The 14,372-nt window shown below is 43.4% G+C and overlaps 1 protein-coding gene across 5 annotated transcripts; it reads right to left on the bottom strand.

Annotated features, from left to right (window-relative positions):
* Positions 1 to 5,825: 5,825 nt before the first annotated feature.
* Positions 5,826 to 13,932, bottom strand: VGLL1 (vestigial like family member 1). Of its 5 annotated transcripts, none has more exons than XM_074834728.1 (7): positions 13,651 to 13,932; positions 13,120 to 13,155; positions 10,963 to 11,026; positions 9,928 to 10,157; positions 8,928 to 9,347; positions 6,749 to 6,808; positions 5,826 to 6,073 (listed from the first exon to the last, which is right to left on the bottom strand). In XM_074834728.1, exons 4-7 carry the CDS (start codon positions 10,136 to 10,138, stop codon positions 6,033 to 6,035), a joined length of 732 nt encoding a protein of 243 aa, XP_074690829.1. In that variant the 5' UTR covers positions 10,139 to 10,157; positions 10,963 to 11,026; positions 13,120 to 13,155; positions 13,651 to 13,932; the 3' UTR covers positions 5,826 to 6,032. The 5 variants fall into 5 exon arrangements, with proteins under 5 accessions (XP_074690829.1, XP_074690831.1, XP_074690833.1 ...); XM_074834730.1 differs by having other exon boundaries at positions 8,928 to 9,344; XM_074834732.1 differs by having other exon boundaries at positions 9,952 to 10,157.
* Between the last annotated feature and the right edge of the window lie 440 nt (positions 13,933 to 14,372).

The raw sequence follows: 14,372 nt of genomic DNA, 5'->3' as shown, positions 1-14,372 counted from the left end.
ATCACTCACAGCCGTCCAGGCACAGGGAGACAGCGTGCAACAGACAGCCAGTACAGGAATATTTCAGGCTGCGCTCAGCTACCAGAGATGCCCTTTGGGTGTTCAGTACATTCAGTTTTCTTCCATCCGCTCAATTTGTTTTTTCATTTGGTGGAAGGCTTTACCTAAAGTGACACTTCTCTTTGGTAAATGTACAGTATGGGGAGCTAATGTGAGTGAGTCGTGATGCTGAACACAGAAACTTTTTGTTTTAATCATGGGAGAGAGCTGTTACTTTAGCCCTATCTCAGGTGCAAAGGTATTAAGCAGATGGAATACTGTTGTATTTCAGTATGAAATATTGCTTGATAATATTTATATAGCCCTGTACTGTACCAAGCATTTGCCAGGTGGAGAAAGAGAGATGGGGAAAACACAAATCACTCTGCTCAGACTCAAACCCAGAGCCTGCAAAGCCCAGGCTGGGGGGATGGGGCAGATGTGGGTAGAGAGGTGAGGATGGAGGTCAGGGCAGCAGCCACCTTTCTGGGGGGGCAAGGGCTTTGTGGGGCCACTCTTGCTCGCAGGAAGCACTGCACCCCACTTAACTCCCACCGAGAAACCAGGCTGCAGGGGCAGTGTGAATCAGCAGTGGGGGTGCTGATGAGCTCAGCCATGGTCACGGGGATTTAGAGGGGACCTGGGGATCTCTTGCTGGACCGTGTTTTGGGGAACACCACATCTGAGTTGGCTCACAGCCAGTTTGGGTCAGTCACCTCAGTTATGGCTCCGGCCACCTGAAAGCATCCTCTGAGCTGGCCCGGAGAGCCCCATGGCCCCATGCTGCAGCCCAGCCACTGACTTACCCCCCCACAGTCACCTTTGCATCCCCTCAGCAAAGAAATTGTGATCTGTATGATGTGACCACAGCCGAGTTGCTTGCGCAGCACTATTGCCAGTGTGGTAACACGCAGCCCTCTGACATGGTGTGTGATACTGAAAGGAGGAGAGCATCCTGCTCCCAGCAACCAAGGCACCAAAACCACCAGTTTGCACCAGTTTCCTGCTGAAATCCTCCAAGTGTAACAACATATGATAACTCAGAGGGGAGTACCAAGGTCTCAGTGGGTCAGCAGCTAAGTGGATTAGAGCCCTGAGCCCAAAACATGCAGTGTTTTAAACGAGACAGTACAGGAAAACATATTGCAGAACAAAGTGGTGCAACAACGCTTTTACCCTTCCCAGGAAATCAACTCTTCGTTGTTTCAGGTTTGCCTTCATTTGCACCAAGGCCACACAGTCACTTAGTCCTAAATCTGCCCAAGGGGAAAAAAAACCCCAAACAAATAAACACACCAAAAAAATGCAGTAAGGGGCATTTTTACCAACAGCAGCTTTGGAAAAGCCTGGCAGAGCACTGTGCTCCCTGAGCAGAGGCACTGACGGGGTGGGCAGGTTTGGCTCTGGTACCCCTCCTTATTGCAGCCCAGGCTCCTCCTGCCCTGCGGCAGGGCTGGCAGGCTGCAAGGCTCTCCAGGCTGCTGGGAAATGAAGCAAGCAGAGCCAGCCCTTCAGAAAGGGATGGAAAGGGCTCGGCTCAGTTTGGCTGCTATTTTCCAGGGGGACTGGGAAGATCACCCACCCAGGAACAAGGAGCTGTCACATTCATGAGTGAAGGTGAAACCCCCTCTGGCAAGCTCTTTCCTACCTATGCTTCTGCTCTCCATGCTGGGGAGAAGAATGCCATGAACTCACTGGTCTCTTACCCAAAATTGCTTGCTTTCTTCCATGTTTTGAGAACTTTCCTACATGAACCACTTTTGATACTATTTTTCTCAAAAAAAAAAAAAAAGGATTTTGAACACTTGCAAACATCACTCCTATTTCCTCACCTTCACAGCATTGCACATGGCACAGGTCACACCTTTAGTTCAGACAACAAATTCACCGGTGCCAACATGCTCTGGCCAAATCTCAGCCTTGCCGTGTGACTCTGAGTCCCTCACCAGGAGCAGGACTGTCCTGCTTGGCAAAGCCTGTCAGAAGAGAGGCTTAAAAACTGCAAGATAGTAAAAAATTTCAGCAATGAGCAAGTGTTTACCAAAGGCTACAATGCCACGTGGGTACATGAGGTGTCCCTTTCTCACCTGTGATGGGACAAATTAATTGACACCTGAACAAAAATGAAAGCAACAGCAGCTTGGGTTCCCTTCTCTGAAAGGGATGAGGAATATCAGCTCCAGGGTGAGCGCCACCAGATATGACCATTTTCCCAGGTGACATCGCTGTTGGTATCACTGTGAGTTGGTGGTCCCCTGGCCTGGGGCCGGCCAGTCCTCCCACAGTGGCTCCAGAGACAGCCCAGCTCCCCAGCAAAGCGTTGCCACCTCCAGCCTCAGTGCACATGGGAGAATTTGTGTTTCTTTCAGCAGCTCATTCAAAATTAGGAATAAGTGCAAACATACTGTCACATCTCCATCACGTGTCTGGGACATTTCAGAACTAGGCTGACTTCAAGTGAAGAGCTAGGCTGATGGGGAAGAGGCAAAAAATGCCCAGAAGGGGCTATATAAACCATGGCCAAGTTACCCAATAGCATTCCTGCCCCCACCTCCCCTTTTTGCCTTTTTTTTTTTAACCTTTATGTTTTTCTTTAACAGAAAAGAATTTCTCTTGTTTGTCATTGCAGTCTGGGACTATTTTTAACACTACTAATGAGTGACTAAAATGGGGTGGAGTAGCTAAGCCAGCTATGCTGCTCCCAGCCACCCACAAGGTTTATCTGACCATCAGAAGAGGAGCTGGACCAGGGCCATCCCGCACGAGAAGGCAGAGAAGGTGCCTGCAAACACGAGACATGCAGAAGAAAATGTCTGTGTCCTGGGACACACATGGTGAAAACAATGTGCAACAGTTCCTGCAGCTCATTAAAAAAAGCCCCAGACTCCTCACAGGGTAGGCACGTCCGACACTTTGAGTATGTTTCTCCGCATTAATCTCTGAGCAGGGCTCACAGAGCATGTAATTTGCATCTCATCTGCCCATCAGGAAAAGACAGGAGAAAAACCATCTGTGCAAAGAAGTTATTCCTAGACTAAAGCTTCAGAAATGGTACCCAAATGAAGGCAAATAGCAGTTTCCCGCAGGGTCAGTAAATTACCCGAAAATGTAACACATGGCCCACGTTTGTCCTTGTGTCCTTTGGGGCGGTCTCTGCAGAGGTGTGCTAGCATTCGGGGAGTTGGAACCTGTTGAAACGGGTACATCCCGCATCCCTTCTCCTCCCGTCATCACCAGGATTGCTGCATTTGGAGGAGGAACCGAAAATAACCGTGGGAAGTACCAGATGGCAGTTGCTGAATGCAGCGCACCGTCTGCCAAGTCCTCGCGAGCAAAAGAGAGCACGTACTGAATGGGAATGAAGACGCCGTCATCGGAGCACGACGGCAGGATGGGGGACGCAGCGCTAGCCGCAGTGGAAAAGCAAGAAACACTCCAATCTGGACAAACATTATAGAGGAATATATATGCATATATATATTATATACACGTATATATAAAAGCCTACCTAATGTGGGGAACTGCTGTAAAACGTTCAAACCTCTATTGATACGAAATCATTAGAGGCAAGTTGCACTGATGGGTTAACTGTGTTTATTGCAGAAGAAAATTAAGATGCCTACAAATCCAGGCATGCTCTGGTGCCCGTTGCTGCAGTGGTGTAAGACAGAGGGCCGGAGTAGTAGAGGCTCTGTCCCCCAGCCCTCCACCCCAAGGTCATCATTCTTCTAACACCAGGGAAGAGAGCAAGCACTCGCGTGCCTGGTGTGGAGCCCGGCACCGTGGCTCACAGCGCTGGTGAGGGGGGTTTGAAATAAGACAGCGGCCCTTGGGCTGCCCAGGCCCTTGTTCCCATTCCCCAGCCTGCTGCCTAGCCAAAAGTGAGGACACAGCCTCGCCAAACCTTGCAGCAATGGCTCAAAGTGTCACCGTGTCAAGGCACTGATGCCTTGTGTCCTTGCAGTAAGTGACATGCATTTAAAAACAAGGGTTTTCTTCCCCCCCGCACTGTCCAACCCCACTTGGTTGATTCACCAGAAACATGGGTTTTATAAGTCACCTTGAATGTTCCCAGCTGTGACATGCACAGGACCAAAGCAGCACTACATTTTAAAAGCATTTAAATATAATATGTCTTTTCAAACCTTAGAAAGAAATGAAAGCATCTTCCTTTAGGAGGGATGGCAGAGGGAGACAAAAATATTTCGCTATTTTGAAGCAGTAACTTCACTGGAATTACAACACACATTAGACAGATGTACGGAGTACAGCTTGGAAATACTTGCTTTGGCCCATAGAGGAAGTCAGATATTACTACATAGCCTTAAAAATCAGGGAATTAAGAGATTTGGGATGACAAAAGAAAACTACCTGGAGATGCATTCCTAAATTTAAAAGAGAAGAAAGGCAATTTTGTAGAAATATTAAAAATTAATGATTTTTCAGTGCTTATCTATAGGGAGACAGGATGTTGGTCTACCTTTTATTAATTTAGTTAAAGTAGTTCCCTTTGCATGTGATCTCAGGTTGGTCTAGCTCATGTACATGCTAGAGCAAACTTGTATGATACAAACTGGGATTTTAAAAATTTCTTTTTAGATCAGTACCATAAACATCTAAAAGTTGCTGAACTCAAGTTATTTATAAAATTATACAAGGTGTTATAACTGAAGTAGACCAGTGGCAGCAGAGATATCTGGTGTAAACAGAGCCACACACACTTATAGCAGCTAAGAGTTTCTCCTATAAATCACAGCCCTAGGATCTCAAAGGTCAGATTTCCTTAAGCAACTGTGTAGAGTGGTCAGAAAAATTTAATTGTGCTCCTTTATATTAAATTAAGATACGGCTAATGAAGAAGGAAAAAGTAAACCCAAATCTTTTTTTATCCTTAGGATTTACAATAAAGGCTAAGCAGTTTCTCTTCCTGCAGGGATTACATACACAAATTTAAAGACCAGTCACATGAGGTTTTACTCACAGTAGCTTCAGCAAACATATTTGCCAAGGGCGAGTGGTGAAGTGAGGGGGAATCTGGACGTGCAGTATTGATGCACAGTTCATGGCTGCCACTTCTGCCCAGAGGAGCATCGAGACCACCCCTTGTTCAGCCACTCCGAGGTCTGTGGGATGCAGCTACCATGAAGGGATTGATTTTTGCTTGGTCAGGTGGCCAAGCCCTTCAAGCTCAATAATTTAAAATTCAACCCCACAGGGTTTATTTAGAAAAAGAACCTTTGACACCCACAGAGAGGCTGGGAAAATAGCCCATTCCCACCTCCAGCTTTTTGCTTAATGGTATTTTAATTGCATCCAATGAGGATCCAGATTTCCTCCCAGATCTAGTGTTAATTCACTGGTTTTTAGAGGATGATTATACATTACAAGGGCAAAACAGAGCCTTCGGGCATATGCATATTATATAATTTCTGAAGAACGTCCCTGTGAATTGCAAGTATGGTTACAAATTACTGTAATTCCAAAACACAAATACGATAACATGCTTTGCTGACCTGTGGTTGTCTTGAAGTCTCTTCCCCATGGTCTAAGACTATTTTGAACAATATGGAGATATCAAATCAAGCTGAGAAGCTGCAGCACTGAATTTATGCTAACTGCATCCCTGCACTTATCAGTTATCAACTGCACAGTAAGAACTGTGCTTCTTATCAAGAGTTGGTAAATGAATAAACACAGAAAGATTAAAAAGTGCTGAGTCCTTTCAAGAGGGCTACGTGAAAAGCCTTAAGTAGACAATATTTCTTCACAACAAACATACTGCCAGGTTTAATACCACAGCTATTAGAAATTATTTACTGAATAGAAAAAGATGATTTTCCATTCCCCAAATAGCAAATAGTACATGCATTCTTCCAACTGAGAGAAAAAGCACAGAATAGCTGCAGTTCATTTCTTCTTGATTCACAGTTGCAAACAATAAAAGTTCACCACAAGAACTTTCTCTTTCAGAATAAAGCAGAAACATCCAGTTGCTAAAAGTACAAATCTCGTCTTCTGTCATGAATCTGAATACCTGAAAGACACAGCAGTATCAGGACAGTCAAACAGCATAGTCCATGCAATCTCTTAAGGTGTTGTGCAAACAAAATTGCACCTTTGGGTCTGATGCAAGAGGGCCCTTACTAGAATAACCAGAATGACCCATCCAAAGTATCCCCAAAATATTGCACATCAAAGAACCAACATCAGGGTACGACAGAGTCTCAAGAGACTAATAAAAATATGGAAGCCTGAATACTTTGGGAATAATTTCTTAGAACAAACCTCCCAGCAGTGTGGTGGGTTTGTTGGTGAAAATGGGAGTAATGGTAGCACACAGGTCCAACAGGGACCTCAGTCTGAAGCTGGGTGCTTGAGAAACAAAGCAAGAGGTGTCCTATCTTTCTGGGAACTGAAACTTGGACAGCCAGTGCAAAACAGGCATTGTGAAGTGGCAGGCTGATGGCATAACCACAAAAACTAAGGTAGATGGAGTTAGAAAATAATATATCTCATTTTAATAGAATGTTTTCCCTCTTCTCCGTTAATGTAGCTATGGAAGGTGATATGTCTATCTGGGGGAAAAACAGGCTTTTGAAACACAGTCTGGAAGCAAGGAAGCATCTTCAATTCTGCATGCATAAGCAAGGCAGCTATCCTTCATAGGTGAGCACTGATTTGCTCCAAACCTCTTGGTTTGATTACTCACCTGCAGTGGCTTGGCTTACACTGGGGTTTTCTGAGCCTTGGTAAGAGCTTGCTTTCCTCTCTTAAAAAAAATAGAATACTGGAGATGAGCAGAGATTCAACATAGAGCTAAAAGTAGACAGTAGTTCCTAAAGAAACCTTGTGCTTTTGCAGCCCAGCCTATAGCACAGGTGCTGGGGAGGTCTGTGCTGTCTGGCACAGCAATATACACTTCCATAAATATAAATATCAGCTGTTCTTAAACATGACACAGCACAACGAGAAGTATATTTAACAGATAGAGCCAAGAAACAGGGACTCCCACAGCCAGACTAGATGCACACATCCTAGGGACTTGCCAAAGACTCCCTGTGAACATGGGCCAGCCATTTCTTATCTGTTCTTTTGGGGTTTCTTGATAAGCACATGTATGGCATTACACATGTGGTGTTATGAGGCTCCCTAAATATTCAGAAAGGCCCTGTAAACATCCTGAGAGAAAAGGCTTTAATCGGTGATGCCTGAGGAACATTGAGCTGTTTAATTTCCTTTCCAATTTTCCCCCACTCCTTTTGTTTCTGAAATTTTGAAAAAAAAGCCCACTGTTAGCACTGCTTCCCTTTTTTGATCCCAAGACTGGTTTCATGAAACATCTCCTTTTTTGGAGGAGTCAGTTCCTCGTGCTCCCAAGCCTTGATAGGCTCACATTGCCCCCTTGGGGGAAGAGGGCACTTAACCTTATGCTTAAATTAAACCCTAGAAGTCCAGACAGTGTCTTTAAAGTAATTAGACTGTCATTTACTAGCTGCAAAAAGTCTAGGGTGCGTGCCTGTCCAACACATACCTACAGCCTCAGGTAAGTCTATGTACCATGAGCAGAAAGTTTGTATTCCAGCTGAAGACATGCACACTCTCCCTTTTCCATGCACAGACACAGACAGGCATTAGACACTCTAGCAGGAATAAGTTCACAAAACACCTACAGATGGGGTCCTCATAACACAGCTTCAGCGTAGCCTCAAAAGAGGAACTGTGGATAAGACTGCCTGCAGATACAAACAGTAGTTTTAGCCCACATTCTGCCAAATTCCTGCTGTTGCAGATTAGAAACTGGGTAACCAGTAGGTATTTCACAGCTGGTTATTTTTCAAAACGTAAGACTCAGGATTGCTTCTTCACATGCCCAGTCCTTTTTATCTAGAAGCACCAGCTAGGACACGCTTATTTTTTCAGCAGACTCCCTAAACAATTTCACAACCCTTTTTCTTGGAGACCAGTGCCAAGCTGACTATGTGGGTAACGCCCAGGAACAGCAATGCAGGCGTACCCTAACAGTGCACCAGGGCTCTGGCCAGGAAGCTTGATCCCACAGAGCTTCTCAGAGGCAGAAATTACTCACAAGGGAGCAATTTTATCCATCAGACCTAGATGCTGTGGGGACGTAAGCTCCCAGGAAATGGACTTCAGTCACCAGTCATCTTTCTTCTGTGTGCTGCTAGCACCTAGGATTGGAATTCCTACTAATTGTTAATAACAAATAAGCAACAATCATCGCTTCTGCGTGAATTGCATTAGCTCTGGGAAATGTACTGCAGGAAGCAATCACAGCCTTTGACACACAGGGCAGGAGGGCTTCATGGCAGGCAGCAATTAGCTGGGAGACAAGGCCAGGCCAGCCTGCCAGTCCCTTTACCCTATTCCTTCCAGCTGCAGACAGAGACTGGGGAGGGAGAGAAATCCCTGGCCTTTCTGGTAAGGGCTGCAGTTCACATCCTGTATTCAGAATATCAATAAGGCCTTACACAGTAAGATGGGTTGCTCAGGGCTCTTACCCGGCCACCCCTTTCTGGTCATAATACAGGAGCATCCAGTACACACAGTGCCACCCTACCTGCTACCTATAAGGTAGAGATCCTGATAGCACTGTGGATAATGTTTATATTCACTTAAAATATCTCCTTAATGTAAGCCAGAAGGGAAAATATTGTGCAAGTGGGCAATGTGTATTTTTGATTAAGCCATACTATATAGCTAATCAATCCCAAGTACCACATCACACAGCATATGGGTTAACTATTGGAAAAAAATTTCTATGAGCTGGGCTGAAGATGGCTCCAATTTGAGAACCTATGAACAGACTGTATTATTTTGTCTCTTTACAGAAGATGCCATCAAAGAATAAAGTGATAGTATTTCCTTACCTCCCCCAGAAGCTGAACTTTGACTTATATTTTGTAACCTAGCAGGTCCAGTCATACAAGCAGAACTTGAGTGTTGCTTCATGGTACATTCTTGCATGGATGTTAGGCACCTTTCCTGCTGCAGAAGACCAAGAAGAGAACCGTATTTCCTGTCAGAGATCGGTTCATCTATCGTGTGCAGGTCAGGCAAGGCATGATGATACACCGAACTGGTAAGACTGGGAGTCCCAATTGAAGGGAAAGGCCATAAATCTGCAGGTTGAGTTGGATGACTCCTCAGAGCTGACGGCTGGTATTGGCCTGACATACCAACAGCAGAAAAATTCAGACCGGAATTTGACATGCTTGTAGCAGAAGATGATGGGTATGGTTTGGAGCAATGTGAAGAGAAATTCCACTGATGGGGAGACATGCTATCTACTTAAAAAGAGAAAGAAACATCTGAAGTCTCATCAATTCTTACTTTTTTCCCAAAGCAAATTCCAATGGACTTCTAAGTGAATGCTACCAGATTGCATATTCATTTTTAAAGAAATATATATTCACTTCAGTGCTGCTTATCTTAAAAATCAACAACAAATTCATACTAAAAGCAGACTAAACCACTTGAATACTTTCAAATAAATATTACATGTGTTTTCTTACAGGTCATTAGCATAGGCAGGGTTTTAACAGTCGCAAGCTTAGACGAATATATTTTTGCAAAGACAACAAATTAAGTCACAATACATTTAATGTGTCTGACAGTGATGGAGGCTCTTGGCTGGAAAATGAGGACGTGGTCCTGCCAACAGGCCCAGGTAGCGCTTGGAAAGAACCCCAGCAAACACTGAGATTTACCCCAGAATTTCCAGCTATATAATCTGGGGCTTTTCAAGCATGATTTTCTTGCTTTCTGTTTGCACACAATTCCAAATTTAAACACGCTGCATCTTCAATTTCTTAGTGAAAGCTAGTCACCCCTGTCTAACACCACGCTCACACATAGAAAGCAGCTCACCATTCTTCAGGACAACAGTCTCACCCTTGTGCTTTGTGCTCAGGTCTTGTGGGTTCTTGGCATTGCTTAGAGCTCTAGAAAAATGTTCATCTACGACGCTGTTAATATCCCCTTGGAAATATGTAAATACAACACTCTGAGACCCCCATTCTGTTTTCACAGGTTCTTTGTTTTTACATGGCTTTGGAGAGAGCTTCCTTGTTTCTTCCATTTTCAATAACCAACAGCCCCTGCCAAAACAAACCACACCGGTCAAAGAAATACTATTCAACATAAAGCGCACAGTCAGTGGTGAGCCCATCTTCCTCCTGAAACTGGTAGGGCCAGAAGAGCTGTTACTAGTAAGATGAGATTTTTTTATCTGGGTTTCTGCTTCTTCCATGCAACTTTTCTTTACATATTTCCTTAATATATATTTCTAATATAAAATACTTTAAGTATAAAACAAAAGGAGGAACCTTTCAATAAATACTCATTACATTTTTCAGAATTGTGATGGGAGTCCATTTTTCCCAATCAGACTAATCAAGTCCTATTTAATTCATTCACAGCAGTATCTTTGCTGGTGAGCTCTAAGTTCAATATGACTGTACAATATGCTACATTAGTAAGGGATATTGCATCTTCAAGCAGTGAATGGCTCAAAGAGATTCTTTTGAATCATACTAACCTTGTAGCCATAGCATTGACTCTGTTGAAAAATAAAACGGGCACATCTATTCACCAGCTGTCATTTCTCACTCTGCCTTCGTCCATCTTTATAATCCTGGGCTTAGGACCCTGGACTGTGCAAATATGCCCTGAGGATGGAACTGTGCTAAAAGAACTGAAGCACTTGGACAAATAATTCAGAAGTCGCATTAGCCCTGGATAAAATTCAGGGTAAAATTATCAAAATTCTTTGCCCAATTCCAGTTTTTGCATTGTTCAAAAAACACACCAACAGAGTGAGGGGAGGGGGGGAAAAAAAGAAGAAAAAATACCCATTGGAACTTAAAATAATAACAGCTTTAGATAAGGTGAAGTTTGAAGTACCTTGACCACTGTCAGCACAGACCTCCACAAGGAAAAGACTTCTGAGAGTAGTTAGTCACTTGACCTGTTAGAAAAAGATACTCGGATTAAATTGCTGGAAATCTAAATTATGGCAAATTCAAGTAAAAAACAAACAAACAAAAAAACTTTTCTGTTTGAAACAACTTACCAAGGAACATGGTGGTTCTGCCAGTTGCTTAAAACTTTGGTAGCAAGACTGCTAACACACACACTGTAGCTTAATCAGAAGTTATGGATTTAAGGCAGGAATTACTCTAAAACAGTTTGCAGGAAGTCAACAGAAGACTGTAAGACTCCTTTTTGTTCTCCTTAAAAATCTCTGCTGCCACATATGGTAAGAGTAGGACAAGAAACGTCACTGCTTGTCCTGGAGAAGCATCGTTTTTACACATTTGTGCACTTTCTGGCCACAGGGGAGCTAGTTCTACAACCAGAGCTCATATGTTCTGCTGTAATCAAAATCATATTTAGCAACACTCAGGCTATGAATGCAGTGAGAAGTGCCTGCTGTTTCTATTCAATTTTCCAGTCTCATTGTCAGCTCCTCACATCACATAGTATAATTAATTTACCTGGTAGCAGAAAGAAGGCTGTTATTTTTCAGAGATGGGGGAAGCCTTCAGCAGATAGCCAGTTTATCACATAAAACCTAATGAATCATTAGGTTTGTGTTTCCATCCAACTAACCCTACAATATGTAGCGTTGCTTAATCTATTTTGATACATTTATCTGATGTCTTTTCTAATCATAAACCCTCCAATCCTCAGAAGCTTCCTAATAAACACTGCACTCATCTGTGCCTTGAAGGGTATTCTGAAGTATCTGCAAAGGCTGCCTCCACATGGTCTCTCAGTGTTTCTTACACGTGAAAAGACTCTTCAAGGCTGCAAAGCCAAGTATTCAGACATTTAAAAATATGAGGATTAAGGTTATCCAGTCATAATCCATCCCCCTTTTTAATCTTAAACATTCATCTACAAAATTCTTGTCCGTGTTTATCATTTGCTTTTATGTCTAGTTTTGCTTGCTAGCTCTACCTCGCTTATGTTCTCTGTTCAGTTCTCCCCTGTTCACAATCCCTTGCTCAGCTAGCCCTAGTCCCCTGTCATCAATTACCAATTTGTGTTCAAACTCAAGAGTTCCTCAGTCCTCATCTTGGGATTTCTATTGTTTTGCCCATCTTGCATCCTTTCCCCAGCTCCAACTGAACACAGTGGTGGGGATGGGACAAACACAGGTTGGTCACCAATTTGGAAATGCAAGTGGATATTCTGTAACAGTCGTCTGATTCAGAAGAGAATCTTTCAGAACTTTAAAACTGACCAAACTTTCCCAAACATGGAAGACTTAAACCAAAAAACCTTCCTCCTGAGGTACAGGCACCTTCCCAAGGCCCATGAGGGAAGCAGGAACTAGCACAACCCAGCCAAACAACTGGAAGAACTTCAAGAACAGGAAGAGAAACTATATTTTCCCAGTCTTGTTTTAAAAAGCAACCCACTGTTTAGGTTAAGAAACTTTCTGGTTGCTCAGCTGGAGGCCCACGCTTGCCATGGAAAATTCCAACCCAAGTGGTGAAAGTGTGGCAAAGTCATCAGCATCCATATGGCTGGAGAAAGGGCTACATCAGGCCATCTCAATAGCAAGCAGCAATCAGGCCATCTCAATAGCAAGCAGCAAACCAGCTCTTCCTACACTGCTCTACCACTACACATCAACATACAATTTAAAAAGCATTAGCTCTGGCCCAGAGGTCTATTTTTCCTGTTCCTCACTCAGTGCAAGCTAGCTATTGTGTCTTTGTACCACTTTATTAACATGCTTAACTTGCTCGTGACATTAACTGTAAGCTCTTTTAGCACTGTTTATTGGTGTGTAGCAGTTGTTATGCTTGTGTGAATTGTGCCCACAGCAGTTACAATGCTAGAAAAGGAATACATTTTTTAAAAGAACGAACGGTCATTCATCTATTTTTCTCATTTCCCTTAAAAACCTCTTGTGCTTTCCAACTAGTCATAAAAAGGCTGGATATAACCTAGGTTGTATCTCAGTCCTCTCAGTGAACCATGTGCACGTGAGGAATCTAATGTCCCAAGAGTCAGGACTTAGACTTGGAGCACTGTGGTCTTCATTACCTGAACTTCCCATTCTTCCGTCTTCCAGCAGAAAGTCTGCAAAAAAAGGCAGAAATCCTTCCGATTTGTGTCTGCCACAAACTGTTATCAAAATATAGTAGAAGCGGACCTCAGGATGAAACAGATTCAGCTTGCCTCCCACTTCTCTCAGAATTGGTTAATTATGGCAAAATAGTGCAAGTACTTGTCCAAGTTATTTGTCTTTCAGGTAGACAAGGATGCCTGCTCAACACAGGCTTAAGAGACAGGGTTGTTGACTGCTCACCACAAGTGCCCATACTTTACAATATTTTTCACATTCCCCACCTTTATTAGTAGTATTGATTTCCCATCACTGTAGCATCAGACAGGGAACTCTGTTCTATTTTATGCGGCCCAAACCAGTTTTAAAAATAAATAAAATAAATTTCCACTTCCCAAGTATTAAGCAATAATTTAACAAGCAGGCATTCCTTTCATCTATCTTTCAAATAAGGGAACATCTGAGAAAGTCAGTGAACATATGTTGAAATTATCATTGAATTCTCCTACCTTAACTCCCTGTCACGAGCGGTGTCACACCAGTAAGATTTTCCAGCTGTGGGATGGTCATGCTGTGTCCAGCAGTTTGGGATCCGTGCCTCGGCACACTATGTGCCCTCTGCAGAGACTGCAGGAGGAGACAAGCAACGTTCATGAACTCTCTACATGCTTTCTAGCCTCTAGCTGCGCGTGAACTAGGCGTTTCCTTCAGCCTATCTGCTAAGAATGCATGAAATGCACTCCAACAAGTCAACCAGGTTAGGAGGTTTCAGGAATGAGGAAAAGAGGATTGTAAGTAGGGGTTTTTTTATGACAATGTGTACACAATAAAGAAGACAGCGTCTGGACTTCGGAAGAGTTTAGTGTAAGATGATAAACAAGTTATGGCAGAGAACCAAACTTGGCCAGGGTCAGAAAGGACTTTCCTATGCCAGGTTATGGCATATTCAGCTTTATGTGTGCATCTGCAAGAAGGAAGAAGTCCCCTGTCTCCATCCCAGATAAGCTGGATAACCAATTTTTTCTCTCTTCACTGGATCTGTTTAAATGACTACAGAAATCTTCAGAAAATAAAAATATCACTCTTGTTCTGTAAGGCCCGTAGCAAGAAAGAGGTAGTTTGGGTATTTTTGTAATAAGTTTACTAAAACTACCAAGTTGCAGCCATTCCAGAAATGCTGAATCAGGGTCAAATTTGCCAGGCTCAGTTGGAAAAACACACTGGGGAACTA

Source organism: Strix aluco, chromosome 10 (genome assembly GCF_031877795.1).
Source record: "Strix aluco isolate bStrAlu1 chromosome 10, bStrAlu1.hap1, whole genome shotgun sequence".
Lineage (NCBI taxonomy): Eukaryota > Metazoa > Chordata > Aves > Strigiformes > Strigidae > Strix > Strix aluco.
This window is presented reverse-complemented; position numbering and strand designations above follow the sequence as displayed.